The sequence below is a fragment of the Alosa alosa genome, chromosome 2 (assembly GCF_017589495.1).
Source record: "Alosa alosa isolate M-15738 ecotype Scorff River chromosome 2, AALO_Geno_1.1, whole genome shotgun sequence".
NCBI lineage: Eukaryota > Metazoa > Chordata > Actinopteri > Clupeiformes > Clupeidae > Alosa > Alosa alosa.
In genome coordinates, this window is record NC_063190.1 from 11,319,884 (window position 1) to 11,332,471 (window position 12,588).

At 40.7% G+C, this 12,588-nt stretch overlaps 1 protein-coding gene across 1 annotated transcript in view; it reads right to left on the minus strand.

The window, feature by feature from the left end:
• gbe1a (glucan (1,4-alpha-), branching enzyme 1a) overlaps nt 1-12,588 on the minus strand; it is a 58,269-nt gene that overhangs the window by 11,880 nt on the left and 33,801 nt on the right. Inside the window, exons 8-10 of the mRNA XM_048237459.1 lie at nt 4,065-4,180; nt 3,705-3,832; nt 3,172-3,270 (exon numbers count right to left, since the gene is read on the minus strand). Coding sequence (XP_048093416.1) covers nt 3,172-3,270; nt 3,705-3,832; nt 4,065-4,180 — 343 coding nt within the window. The remainder of the gene's footprint in view (nt 1-3,171; nt 3,271-3,704; nt 3,833-4,064; nt 4,181-12,588) is intronic.

A 12,588-nucleotide genomic window follows, 5' to 3' on the forward strand; every position in this document is an offset into this window, starting at 1 on the left:
ACTTGAGGTATGGGACAGGAAGCCTCGATCAGCGACAGTATTATGCCTTTGAGATTTCTGAGCCAAATCGCGAAAAACGCCTGATTGGGAGGCACTCTTGATCCCATGTATTAAACAGTAGGCCTACATCACATCCCTGCAAAGTTTATTTCAAAAATATTTCCCAACCAGCAGTGCTCAGTATGACTGGATTATGGATCCATTTAATGCAGCATGTTGTTATTTCATTGAATATATTGTACAATGCTGTAAAATGGCCTATACTTCCTAATATGTTGCTGGGAAACAGAAATATGTGTGTTATGTATTTATTTATTATTATATCTGCAGCACCAGCTGATTTTAACTCTGTTGAAGAGGATATATTTAGAACTTTAGACAATTTTAAGCTTGACCTACCACTTTCTTAGAGCGATGAGGGACAGGTGGGGCTCGAGAATGCCCCCTTGATCAAAGTGGGGAATGAAAGAAAAAGTTTGAGAACAACTGATCTAGTTTGTTAACTACCACAGTCATGAGTTGGGTCGCGATAGTCTGTCATTTTTAAAAAGTGGGTCCCCAGAAAAAAAGTTTGAGAAACACTGCCATATGGAAACACTATGGGTTTTTACGAGAGACGAGAGCAGTGGGGTGGATGTGCATAGAAGTGGAAGCCTCCCTCACTGAGCCCACAGCTGTTGCAAATTGATGTTTAGAGTAATAGATGTCTGTCTAGTCACCTTCATTATTGCATGGATCTTATCACTAGGCTTAGTGATAAAGAAATGAGAAATGATATAAACAACTCACTCCAATTCAAAATAGTTGCTCAATTAAGCATGATTCCTTTTCATCTTTTTGTCTCTTTTTAGATCTGCCTAACATCTCGCTTGTGCTTGCTGTGTTCAAACCAGACAGAAATCTCAGCCAATCGGCTCCCTTTTGACCTGGTGATGACTTCCCAGGTACCATCAAACACATTTAAAGCCCAGGAGCACTATTAGTTTCTCAGCCAATGCCTCATTTCATCCTGTGAGTGACACTTCCCTGACAGAGAAGCAGTTCATTCCCAATAACTATCCCCTCTGGATGATGGACAGCTGAGCTAAACCTTATATTACACATCAAGTTACTGGCTAGCAGGGGGTAATAGTAAAATCAATGGTAGCAGAAGAAGACCAGTCAACAACAAAGTCTTGCAATAGTTCTGCTATATAAATCCAATGATGGTTCAGCGATACACAGAAGCATCCATGTGTTAAAGGTTGTATCAGCGATTTCAAGCCCAAAAAAGGCCCAAACATAATGATCACATTCATCTAATCTTTCCTAAAGATCCGCTAGCTGTCTGCCCCGTAAGCAGGCCGTCAAAAAAACACGTCTCTGTAGGCATCCTAGGCTCCGAGATCTGTACACAAAAACAATTGCTACCAACAAAAGTTGGCAACTCACTCAAAGGCAAAATAAAGTGTTTCAACCAATAACCGACGAGAGTTTTAATTGCACGGGAGGGAGGGGGAGGGAGTAGCGAGCAACAGAAGTGACGCATCACCGCTATCGCTGATACAACCTTTAAGTAGTGAAATGTGATTCATCCCACTGCAGTCTTGTTTGTATTATATTTGTATTGGACAGTAGTGAATATTTACAATGATAAACTGATTTTTACAAGGATTCTCCTTGTTTTGCCAACTGTAGATATAAAAGTTCTCACGGTGTTGTTAGAGATACCACTATATGCTTGCATTGTGTATAGCATAAAGTACCAGTTGTAGTGTTTAAGGAAAGAGGACTTCAGGACATACTGTATTATCTTGCTAAGTATGTTGGAGAAGCTAGTACACATCATAAAATCGTGAAGGCAGCCTTGCATTTTTAACAGAAAATGAGACACACTAGCTTTGTGTTCAGAGTTCTTCATGGTTCATATATGATACATGCATTTATATTTAACATACATTACTCAGATTATTTGGGCAAAGACCAGATGAACGGAGACACTTCGAGCTCTGACTAAAGAAAGAGGAATGAGAAGAATGAATGCCACTTGTTTCACTCTGAGAGGTAAACAAGAGCCTATGGAGATAGATGCCTTTAGAGGAGCCTGTCTGTGGTGATTGGTGTCCGAGCTCTGTGAGAGGAGGGCGGAGGAGAGAGTGGAAATATGGCTTCCCATAAGAAATGTGAAAGTACAGCATCAAGTTGTTTAGCAGGTCTGTCACCAGCTGTCAAATACCAAGTGATACCAAACTTCCAAGGCAATTAGTAGTAGCCACAGAATATCACCATCATTTTTGTATGATGAAACTTCTCCAGTGTTGTCACTGTCATTTAGAATGGGACTCGAGAGTGAGAAATGAAGTCATGTCTATATCCCTCCGACAGTAGAACAGAGACTGACGTTAAAGTAAGACGGTGGACTTACTGCATAACTACATGGAGAAGTTTTCAGACTATGAGAAAATAATAGTAATCTTCCCATTCAGCTTTGCTCTTAATTACACATAATTTCGTAATGTATCCCATCTCCCAAATCTTCTGGATTATAAAGACCAGATAAAGACCAGATAATGCATTAAAGCATGCAGTATTATAAGATTTAATTTGGAAAAGAAGACACAAAGGGTCCTCTATTTCAAAGAAAAAGGCTGGACATTTGTGTAGTTTCTCTAGTGTTACATACAGACTTCATCACGAGATGATGCAACTGGCTTTACGTCCTCCTGAGATATCAAGCAGAAACAGAGTTCACTGTTTCACATTTTCATCCTACCAAGATAAACGGGGACTGATTTGTAATACCACATTTGGTCTTTCGAGAGCCCACTGTTTTTTTAGGAGGGTGCTGTTTATAGAGATCTTCTCTGGGACTCTACAACATCAAATACAGGATGTAAACCCACAAAAAGACTATAATTACATATTTATACTGTATTTGCACTTATGTAAACAGTGCAAGCTAACCGCCCCTAAGTATGCCCTGATGTTTGTTTACTCTTTGTTTTTCTATTGCTTACTCTATTTGAGTTTAGTTTGATTTTTTCCTGAGTCCTAAAAGGAGAGTGAAGAGCGCTGCCGTTTTGAAAAGAATCTGTAAACAGAACTGTGGTACAAGCTCATATCCGGTCATAGAAACTGCACGTGCCCAAGGGGTAACGGCTCTGGGGGTAAAGCTCGGTTCAGGAGCCTCACCTGGATCCACTTATCTGGCACGGCCATGGCCAGCCGGTAATCAAAGCCCAGGCCTCCCTTAGTGATGGGTCTGCACAGGCCTGGCATGCCAGACACGTCCTGGCACAGAGGAGAGGAGAGGGAGGGAGACGACATCAAATCAAACATAATGACAGAGTGCTGCAGATCAGCAAGCATCAAACATCAGGTGCAAGTTAGAATCCTACTCAGATAAAAGATTTTTTGGGAATGTAAAAGATGATAATTAAAAGGGTACTTATAGTAAGATGTGGGTGTGCCACTACTGAGTCTGAGCCTGGACTTAGCTACCTCCAAACCTCAGCTGATGCAGTTCATCCAACATCTTACAGTATTTTTTGTAGAAATTGGTGCCCCCCCCCCTCGCTCTTTGATTAAAGACATGATTGTGTGATGAAAAGGCTGGTGTCTTGTAGGCCTTATACAGGATAGTAATTCATCACATTTCTGCCCCCACCCCCCACCCCCACACACACACTTTCATTCCCTCTCTATCTCTCTCTCTCTCTGCATACCTCTGCGATGGTGATGCATTCTGGGTAGAGAGTGTGGAGGACATGATTGGACACCATCAGGTGCACCACTGCGTCCTCATCCACATGCATGCCGAAATATTCACTGTAGCCTCCACCAAATGACATGCCTGTGTCAACGAAATCATGCTATAACAACATACAGTGTTGTTCTTCTCTATAATGCAAAAGTATAGGATTGAGTTGAATGTATTTAGTTCGACTACACAGTTTAATGTATTAGTTTCACTATTATCTAACACCTGGGAGAGAATGGTTACACATGAATTTAATGTTTATTAGGTTGATTGAATTAATCAAATGATGACAGCTTTCTGTTCTGGAAAGTGGAGACAGACGTACCCATTCCATGATGGTGGTACAGCATGGATGTGACTCCATCGAAGCGGAAGCCATCAAAGCGGTACTCCTCCATCCACCAGCGTAGGTTTGACAGCAGGAAACGGAAGACCTCCCAGCTGTTACAAAAAAAAAACACAATACTGCCCTTACAAACATCACACTGCTAATGCAGATAACAGAGAACACTGACCTTACAAGTTCAAGTTTATCAGTCTTGTGCAGTGTTGGGAGTAATGCGTTACAAAGTAACGTGTTACTTTAATTCCACTACTTTTAGTGGTAACGAGCATGTAACGAAGTATTTTTGTAAATCAAGTAACGCAATTACAATTACTGAAATTTCAAAGAGTTCGTTATTTGCGTTACTCTGTTGATCTTGACTGAACGACTGCAGACAAGATGACAGATGCACATTTGCTGCTTCTGATCTAACGTCTCCCGACATTAGCTGTGTTTCCAGCGATTGTGTACATGTTTAGATTGCAGATGCATTCTTTACATTTAATAGGAGCCTCCTCACATTCCTCCTTATTTCGTATTTATGCTAAAACACACACGAGTGCATTAGGCTACAATTTAAATGGGCATCTTAAAAGCCTTTTCCCTTTTGTTTCCATCTCGTAAGCTCCACTAGCCTACAGTAAAAGCGCATTGTTGTTTATTTTATCTCTGCTCTTTTTCGCCTATTGTGCAAAAGCTTCGTTATATCAATTTCTCATCAACATAGCCACGCCACAACACCAATAGGCCTACATACAGTAGCCTATATATAGCCTTGGCACAAGCAAGCACACGTTTAACTCGAGAGGAAAATGCAGATTTCACTTACCAGATAAAGAAACCTCCAAATAGCCTACCATTACATACTACAGCGACTTGAGTTATTTGCACAGTATGTTTACATCGGAATTGACGTCCGTGGTGTTATGGATTCATTTGTCTGCGACAGAACATGCAACTTCTCTCTGGAACACCTTATCAGCCGAAGAGTAACCTTCTGCATAGTGCGCGACAACCCCAAACCCTCGGATGCACATCAGAACTTATTTCGGTAGGTCAGCACTTGTGAAGCGCAGGCTTTTCCCAAACTGGTGGTCCTTAAAATGCTATATAATACAACTGTGTTCAAAGCAGGATGAGGATAACCTAAGGTTGTATGTGTGTGTGAGCAGACAATAACTGCTTTGAAAATAAGCCATTTAACATTGTTTCACATTACATCCCATTGAACTCATTCCATGTAGCCTACAGAAGGATTGCAATAATAATGATAATAATATCTTACTATATTGCAGAATTCAGTGTCAGTGCACCACCATGCAGTAGTAGAAGGCAAGCAGTAGGCAGTGTGCTGTACATATCTATCAAACCACCTAGATGGTGAGGGTGGCACAAAACAAGGTCAGGGAAGCCTTCATGCATTGTAGAATGTTTTGTGGTCGGAAAAAGTTTGAGAACTCATGCACAAGGCTATTGATTTGAAGGCCCGTTGAAACTACAATAAATAGGTCTAAAAATTAGGTTTATTGTGTGACTTCGGTACTGTTCATATTGACATTTTAAAAGCAGACTTAAAAGTAACTCAAAAGTTACTTTCTCTAGTAACTAATTACTTTTGATATACAGTAATTGGTAAGGTAATTCAATTACTTTTGAAAGAAGTAACTAGTAACTGTAACTAATTACTAATTTTCAGTAACTTTCCCAACACTGGTCTTGTGCAGAACATATGAAGAACAACTGCACAAAGAGATGCTTTGTGAGACCCAGGTATTCCACATTTATACATGACCTCCCATTACTGACTGGGCAGTCATTGGAAGCAGCACCCACAGTTTGTTTTCTTGACTAACAGTGTGGCAGATGGTACCCTGTCTTTCTTTTTCCAACTCCAAAGCAAGCCTAAAGATCCCACACTGCAGGATGAATGCACTCTGAATAAATACACAGTCACCTTTCGTCACCGTGGACAAATATATGCAATCCTGAGAGGAACACCAACTGCCAAGGGTACACAGCACATTACAGCTTGTCAATGAGTCATACAGTACACACACATACGCACACACACACATACGTACACACTCATACACCCTCCAGAATTATTGGCACCTCTGCTAAAGTAGACTAAAAACTGGTATTAAAAACAATCTGTTGGTGATTTATTGTAATCTCACAATGAAAAAAAATATGAAATGAAATGAAGCAAATTTATTTTGAGAAAAAGGAAAATCTCATAAAGAAATAAATATTTTTAACTAAAACACGTTGCTCACAATTATTGGCACCCCTGAAAAATCTTATATACAAAACAGAAGCATTTTCCTATTTATTTAAATGTATTTATTTAAGTCAATCAATCTGATTAACTCAATTTATGTAAGTTAATCAGAGTGTCTGAACTTTCAGAAGTAGTTCATGACTTTCTTTTTCACTATGGTATGAAAATAAAGTTACACAGACTAAATTCTCTAGTCATTTTTACGACGGAGTATTAGGGACACACATGAAGAAAAAAATATTTTTGCCATGGCGAGATTAAACTCGACATGTTGACTTTAAAGTCGACATTTCGACATTAAACTCGACATTTCGAGAATAAAGTTGAAATGTCATGTCGACTTTAATCTCGACATGTCGACTTTAAAGTCGACATGCCGACATTAAACTCGAAATACAGTTTAAACATAGCCTACAGTTTAAGCTATGTAGCCTACACTAACACACAATATGTGGCATGAATAATAGGCCTACTTCAAATAGGTGATCGATTGCAGATATTCAGATAGATTGCGTCTTCTTTTAACTCATTGCAGTCATCGTGAAGCGCTGTATCTCGCGGTTAGGCCTATACCATGCACTATTATATAGCTAGAATAATACATGTTTCCTATGATATAATGTTTCTATAGTAGGCTACAAAATGTTATTTCACTCTGTTTTACGTGGGTAAGGCCACCGCACATCCAAATAACTGCCCTTCAGGACCCACAGGCCGTCATTCTCCATAGGTTAACATGGAACTCATTTTTCTAAAACTGCTTTTCCATGTCTCACCTACATAGGAGGCTATAAATACAGATATGTATAAGTATACTCTTTTGATCCCATGAGGGAATATGTGTGCATTTACTTAGAATGGGGTTGCCTGGTCGGGAGGCAGCTTCATTCGTCCCTCCATAGACATTCAGCAATAGGCTGTTTTGCATCCATTACAAACAAACATGCAATGTGAAAGTCTGGGATTGGGGAGAGCACTTAGTATACCTACTCTAGTGCATAAGCATGAAGTTGAACCTTTAGATGAAAAACACTCTTTAATAATAGGCCTACAATAAATAAATAAACCGTATGACGTTTACTTTTGACCATCGCATTTATCGCCTGTAACTCCGTGATAACAGGAAAGTATTTGGCTGAGCAACGGAGGTTAATATGTTCTCTGTTTGTCCACAGGATGTAGGCCTATGTCTATGTCTAATCATTGTTGCACTCAAAGAAAACTGCAATGTTTCATTCATCCTCCCTTTCAATCGTCCCGAGCGGTCGTTCTCTCTCCAAACTAACTTTATTCTCAAAATGTTGAGTTTAAATGTCGACACGTCGAGATTAAAGTCGACATGATATTTCAACTTTATTCTCGAAATGTCGAGTTTAATGTCAACATGTCGAGTTTAATCTCGTCAAGGTGTGTGGCCCTAATGTGTGGCCCTAATACTCCGTCGTACATTTTTCCACATGGGAAAGACAAGAGAATACACTAAATCTAAATAAAAAAGAAAGTGTGTTGACATTTGTCAGAGAATATCTATGACAACTAGGCACTTTGTTGAAAATGCCTATATTTACAGTTAAAACAATGATTAAAAATGTCTTTTGGATTATCTGGAAATGCAATTATCTGTAAATGCAACAAACATGCGTGGACAAGGACCCATGGTTATCTTGCCCCCACGTACAGTATGGAGAATGGTAAGATAGGGAAGAAATTCCATAAGAACCACTGTTGGAGAGTTACAGAAAAAGGTATCAGAAATACCTCCACCATACCTTTTTCTGTAATCAGAGTTACAGAAAAAGGTATGTTGGAGGGGCTGTGCTATGGTGGGGCTGTTTTTATTTCCAAAGGCCTTGGGAACCTAAATAAGGTGCATGGTATCATGAACACCAAGAAAACCTGAACATTTTCAAAATCATCTCTCATTTTGAATTGAATTTCATCTGTCAATCTCTGCCAAGACACTAAAAGTTGGACATGATTGGATCATTCATCAGGTCAATGAACCAAAACAAATGTCCAGATCAAAGCAAATATTGTTTGCTGAACGCAAAACCAAGCTTTGGACATTGCCATCTCAATCCCCTGATCTAAACTCCATAAGAAAAAAGCGGGGTGAGTCAAAGAGGAGAATGCAATATCCCTTGTTTTGTATTCTCCAACTTTATGGGAGAACTTTATAGGAGAATATTACAAGCTGTTTTATTGGCAAAGGGAGGCTTAAGAAGGTATTACAGTACAAGCAGGGGTGCCAATAATTGTGAGCGACGTGTATTTGTTAAAAATATTTATTTCTTTATGAGATTTTCCTTTTTCTCAAAATAAATTTGCTTCCCTTTAGGTTGGAATTTTCCTAATTTTTATTAGGATAAACAATAAATAATCAACAGATTGTTTTTTTATACCGGTTTTTAGTCAACTTTAGCAGTGGTGCCAATAATTCTGGAGGGTACTGTATGCACACACACATACGCACACACACATACACACGCACACATGTGCGCCTGCGCGACACACTGATATGCACACAGGCACGTACACACAGACACACACACACACACACACACACACAGAACATATTCCTAGCCATCACAAAGCCTGTCAGTCAGCTTTGGCACTGGAAATGAATGTGTTCACTCACACCTGTACAGTACATGCATTCACTTAGGTGATGGCACTCATCTGTTCTGTATTCTACGAGAACGCTTGCTGCCGCCATGCAAAGTTTGTGCAGTACAAAACCAATACAGAACCTGGAACATGAACCTGGAATGTGAACCTGATGAAGCAAACTGCGAAACGCGTTGTTCATGCCAAAAGAAGTCAGCAAAATATACCCTCCAGTGTGCGATGCATACTAGTTTTTGACTTTCTAATACAGAGCCTGTTGCACTCATCAGCATTCCGGGTCTTAGCTTTCCATTCTCATCATAGGGGATCTGGTCAGCCAAGGCCAGCAATTTCAACTTGGGTCGCTCTAACCAAACACAACTTCAGCTGGCTCCATGCAGTCTCAGTACACATGGCCATCTGGGACAGTGGCAGATGCACCATCGCCGGAATCTTTTCTTTTCCTGTCAGTTTCCTCTCCCAAAGACATTCCACAGCTCTCAAGTTTCCCCGCAGTATTTGTCAGCTTCTCAAAATACCCATAAGGCATTGCAGCTCCTGTTGTTTGGCCTAAGGCATGACTCCCAGCATTCATCTGTCCTCCCATATCACACCCCCACCCTCCCTCATCTCAGCCCTCAGCCTTCCCCTGTTCATATCTCCTCTTCAGCACTGATCCTTCACAGATGCTCCCTCAAGCAGGCTGGTTAAAATGCAGGTGTCACAGACTTTACTGCTGTCTTCACAGAATTGCATTAATAGTCTGCAGCAGTATCTATCTGAATATACAGTATGCATACAACTTACCAGTCTAATACCAGTATTTACTGGATGTTTCGGTAGGCTACCAAACGTGGGGAAATATTTTCCATGAATCAAAGCATGATCATCTTGCATTCCAGTAGTTGACTCTTTGTTAAATGAAGCGGAATTAAAAATTCATATATACATATTCAAATTTCTAGCGTTTCTGTCGTAGGGTTGCTTATGACATGTTTTGCTCAATATTACATCATTCCATGACTGTTAAATAAATGAAGGGCATTGCATGGATTCATATGCTGAGTAGTATCCATAGCGAGAGAGAGAGTTCACCGGAGCGACAAAGATGTAGAATTTAAGTACTTTTTATTATTTAAGGTGCCAACATAAGGACTAACGTTTCGACGTGTGCCACGTCTTCAGAGTCAAATATATGTGGCACACGTCGAAATGTTAGTCCTTATGTTGGCACCTGAATAATAAAAAGTACTTAAATTCTACATCTTTGTCGCTCCGGTGAACTCTCTCTCTCTTACTGGATTTGGTCCTCTCCCGTTGATGCGCTAGATGTGACCAGCAGTAGCACGGCGGTATAATTGTTTTCAAGTATCCATAGCAGTAAGACAATCAAGATCACCTAAAAAGTAGCACTGAAGATAGAAGAATGGCCTTCTTACACCTGCTTTATTTGTAATGGTATGGCCCTTAACTCCCTATCATAGACCAAGAGTGGTTTGTTGTGTCCATCTAGTGACACAGGAGAGAAAAAGGTGACCAGCTACTGTTCATTTTCAATGAGAGTTGGCGAGTCACAGCAACAAGATACAAGGGGCCCATCGCATCACCAACTATGTTAACTCTTTCCTAGCCAATGGGGTCTAATAGGACCAGTGTCTGTGTCAAATTTCTGTGGTGCTAAACGGAAAAGAGACATGGACTCCCCCTAGATGGGACACCAGTCCATCGCAGGTGACCCCCAGCCAAAGCTGGTGCCCATTTTACAGCGGGTGGACTCAGACCACGGAGATGAAGTGCCTTGTCCAACATCAAGTGACCATCTGGGATTCTTTTGATTGCCAGTCTAACTCTGCTGGGTCCACTGCTGTCCGTAGAGCTATGAAACCCGTTTCTGAAGAAGAATACAAAAAAAAAAAACCACAAACTTTCATCTGTTGCATCAATAATTGATTAGAGACATTGGCCCAGTGTGCTGTGATTTGAGATTACCCCCACTTTCCCTCTGGACTGAAGATGGAGGCCCTGGTGTGTGTGAGTGTGTGTGTGTGTGTGTCCTGCAGTGAGGGCCGGAGGTCTGACAGCGAACCCACAGTGTGATAACCGACCCCCCTGAAGAGAAGATCATCTGGCCCCCTCACTGGTGCTTATCTTAGAGCCAAGGCTTTCTGTGTGTGTGTGTGTGTGTGTGTGTGTGTGTGTGTGTGTGTGTGTGTGTGTGTGTGTATGTGTGTATGTTGGGGTGAGCGTGTGTGTGTGTGTGTGTTCGGGAGAGCATGTGTGCGTGTGTTGGGTTGTGTTGCAATCATCATGGGCTTCAGAGCAGTTGGCATCAGTGACAATCAATAAGACTTGCGGGATGGCCCAGAGGCTTAGGCGGTCAGTCAGAGCCTTCCTGACCACACAGTGATCTACACACTTATTCTCACTCTCTCTCTCACACACACACACACACTCTCTCTCTCTCTCGCTCTCTCTAACACACACACACACACACACTTTCAAAAGCCCATTAATCATGTACATAAAAAATGTAAAAATAGATAGATAGATTCCAGACGGAGTTCAAAACACATTCATACATAAACATGCAACACACACTCCCAAACACACACTCCTTAAGTGGGATATCACTGGACAAACAAGACCCTTTGGTCCATGGAGACTCAATTAGACCCAGTTAAATTAGATCTGCTGGACTGCTTAATGGGTTGAGCTCCTTTACATGTCAAAAGAGCTCAAGTGTTGGTTTTAATGGCTGCTTAGGATACTCCAATGATTTCATTGCTTGTGCTTTGCAAAATGTGTAAAATGTACAGTTCCTCATTATTGCTAGTAATCATTCCTTATTGTTCACATTGCTGTTGTTGTTGTTGTTAACATAATTACAACATATTCTGACAAAGTACGACCTGGAATACATATTTCTATACAAGATAAGAATGCTGGCATCACACTTCCCTTACTATGCAGTGGAAATACAGTTGTAGAATGTCAATATTTAGTTAGCAATTCTCTCCATCAGAGGGACAAAATGTATTGATAATAAACATTTTGGGTACATGCAATTATTTGTGAAATACCGTGATACCTCTATGCAAAATCACCCCACTCCACCCATCTGTGACAAACCAACGTGTTGATACTGTATATAAACATACCTAAAACAGATGGTCTTCCCTGCCGCAGGGAAAGCTAGGAACGGTATGGAAATGAGTGACAGATAACATGATATGATGAGAGTCCCAGTGTACTGCATCTCTGTGACTATGACTATAACACCCAAACAGGAACAGAGGTGAGAAGGATGGTGTGTGTGTGTGATGTGTGATTAATTTCTACATTGGATAGACCCTTACTGTAAATCAGGGTGTACCTCTGTTGAGACCCGTGGCAATAGAGGAAATATCACTTCAGGCTCACTGTATGTCTATGTATGTATGTATACTGTATATGTATGTGTTTATGTATATTTTTATGTCCCCCTGGAGCAATACCGGGCTAAGCGCCTTGCTCATGGGCACACCAGTGGCAGTCGGGAATGGAACCTACAACTTCCTGTTGTTCCTTAGCAACTACACTACCACGGCTCTGCTTTACTTATGTCTAAACCCATCCTGCTGCTTAAATAGCCATTTT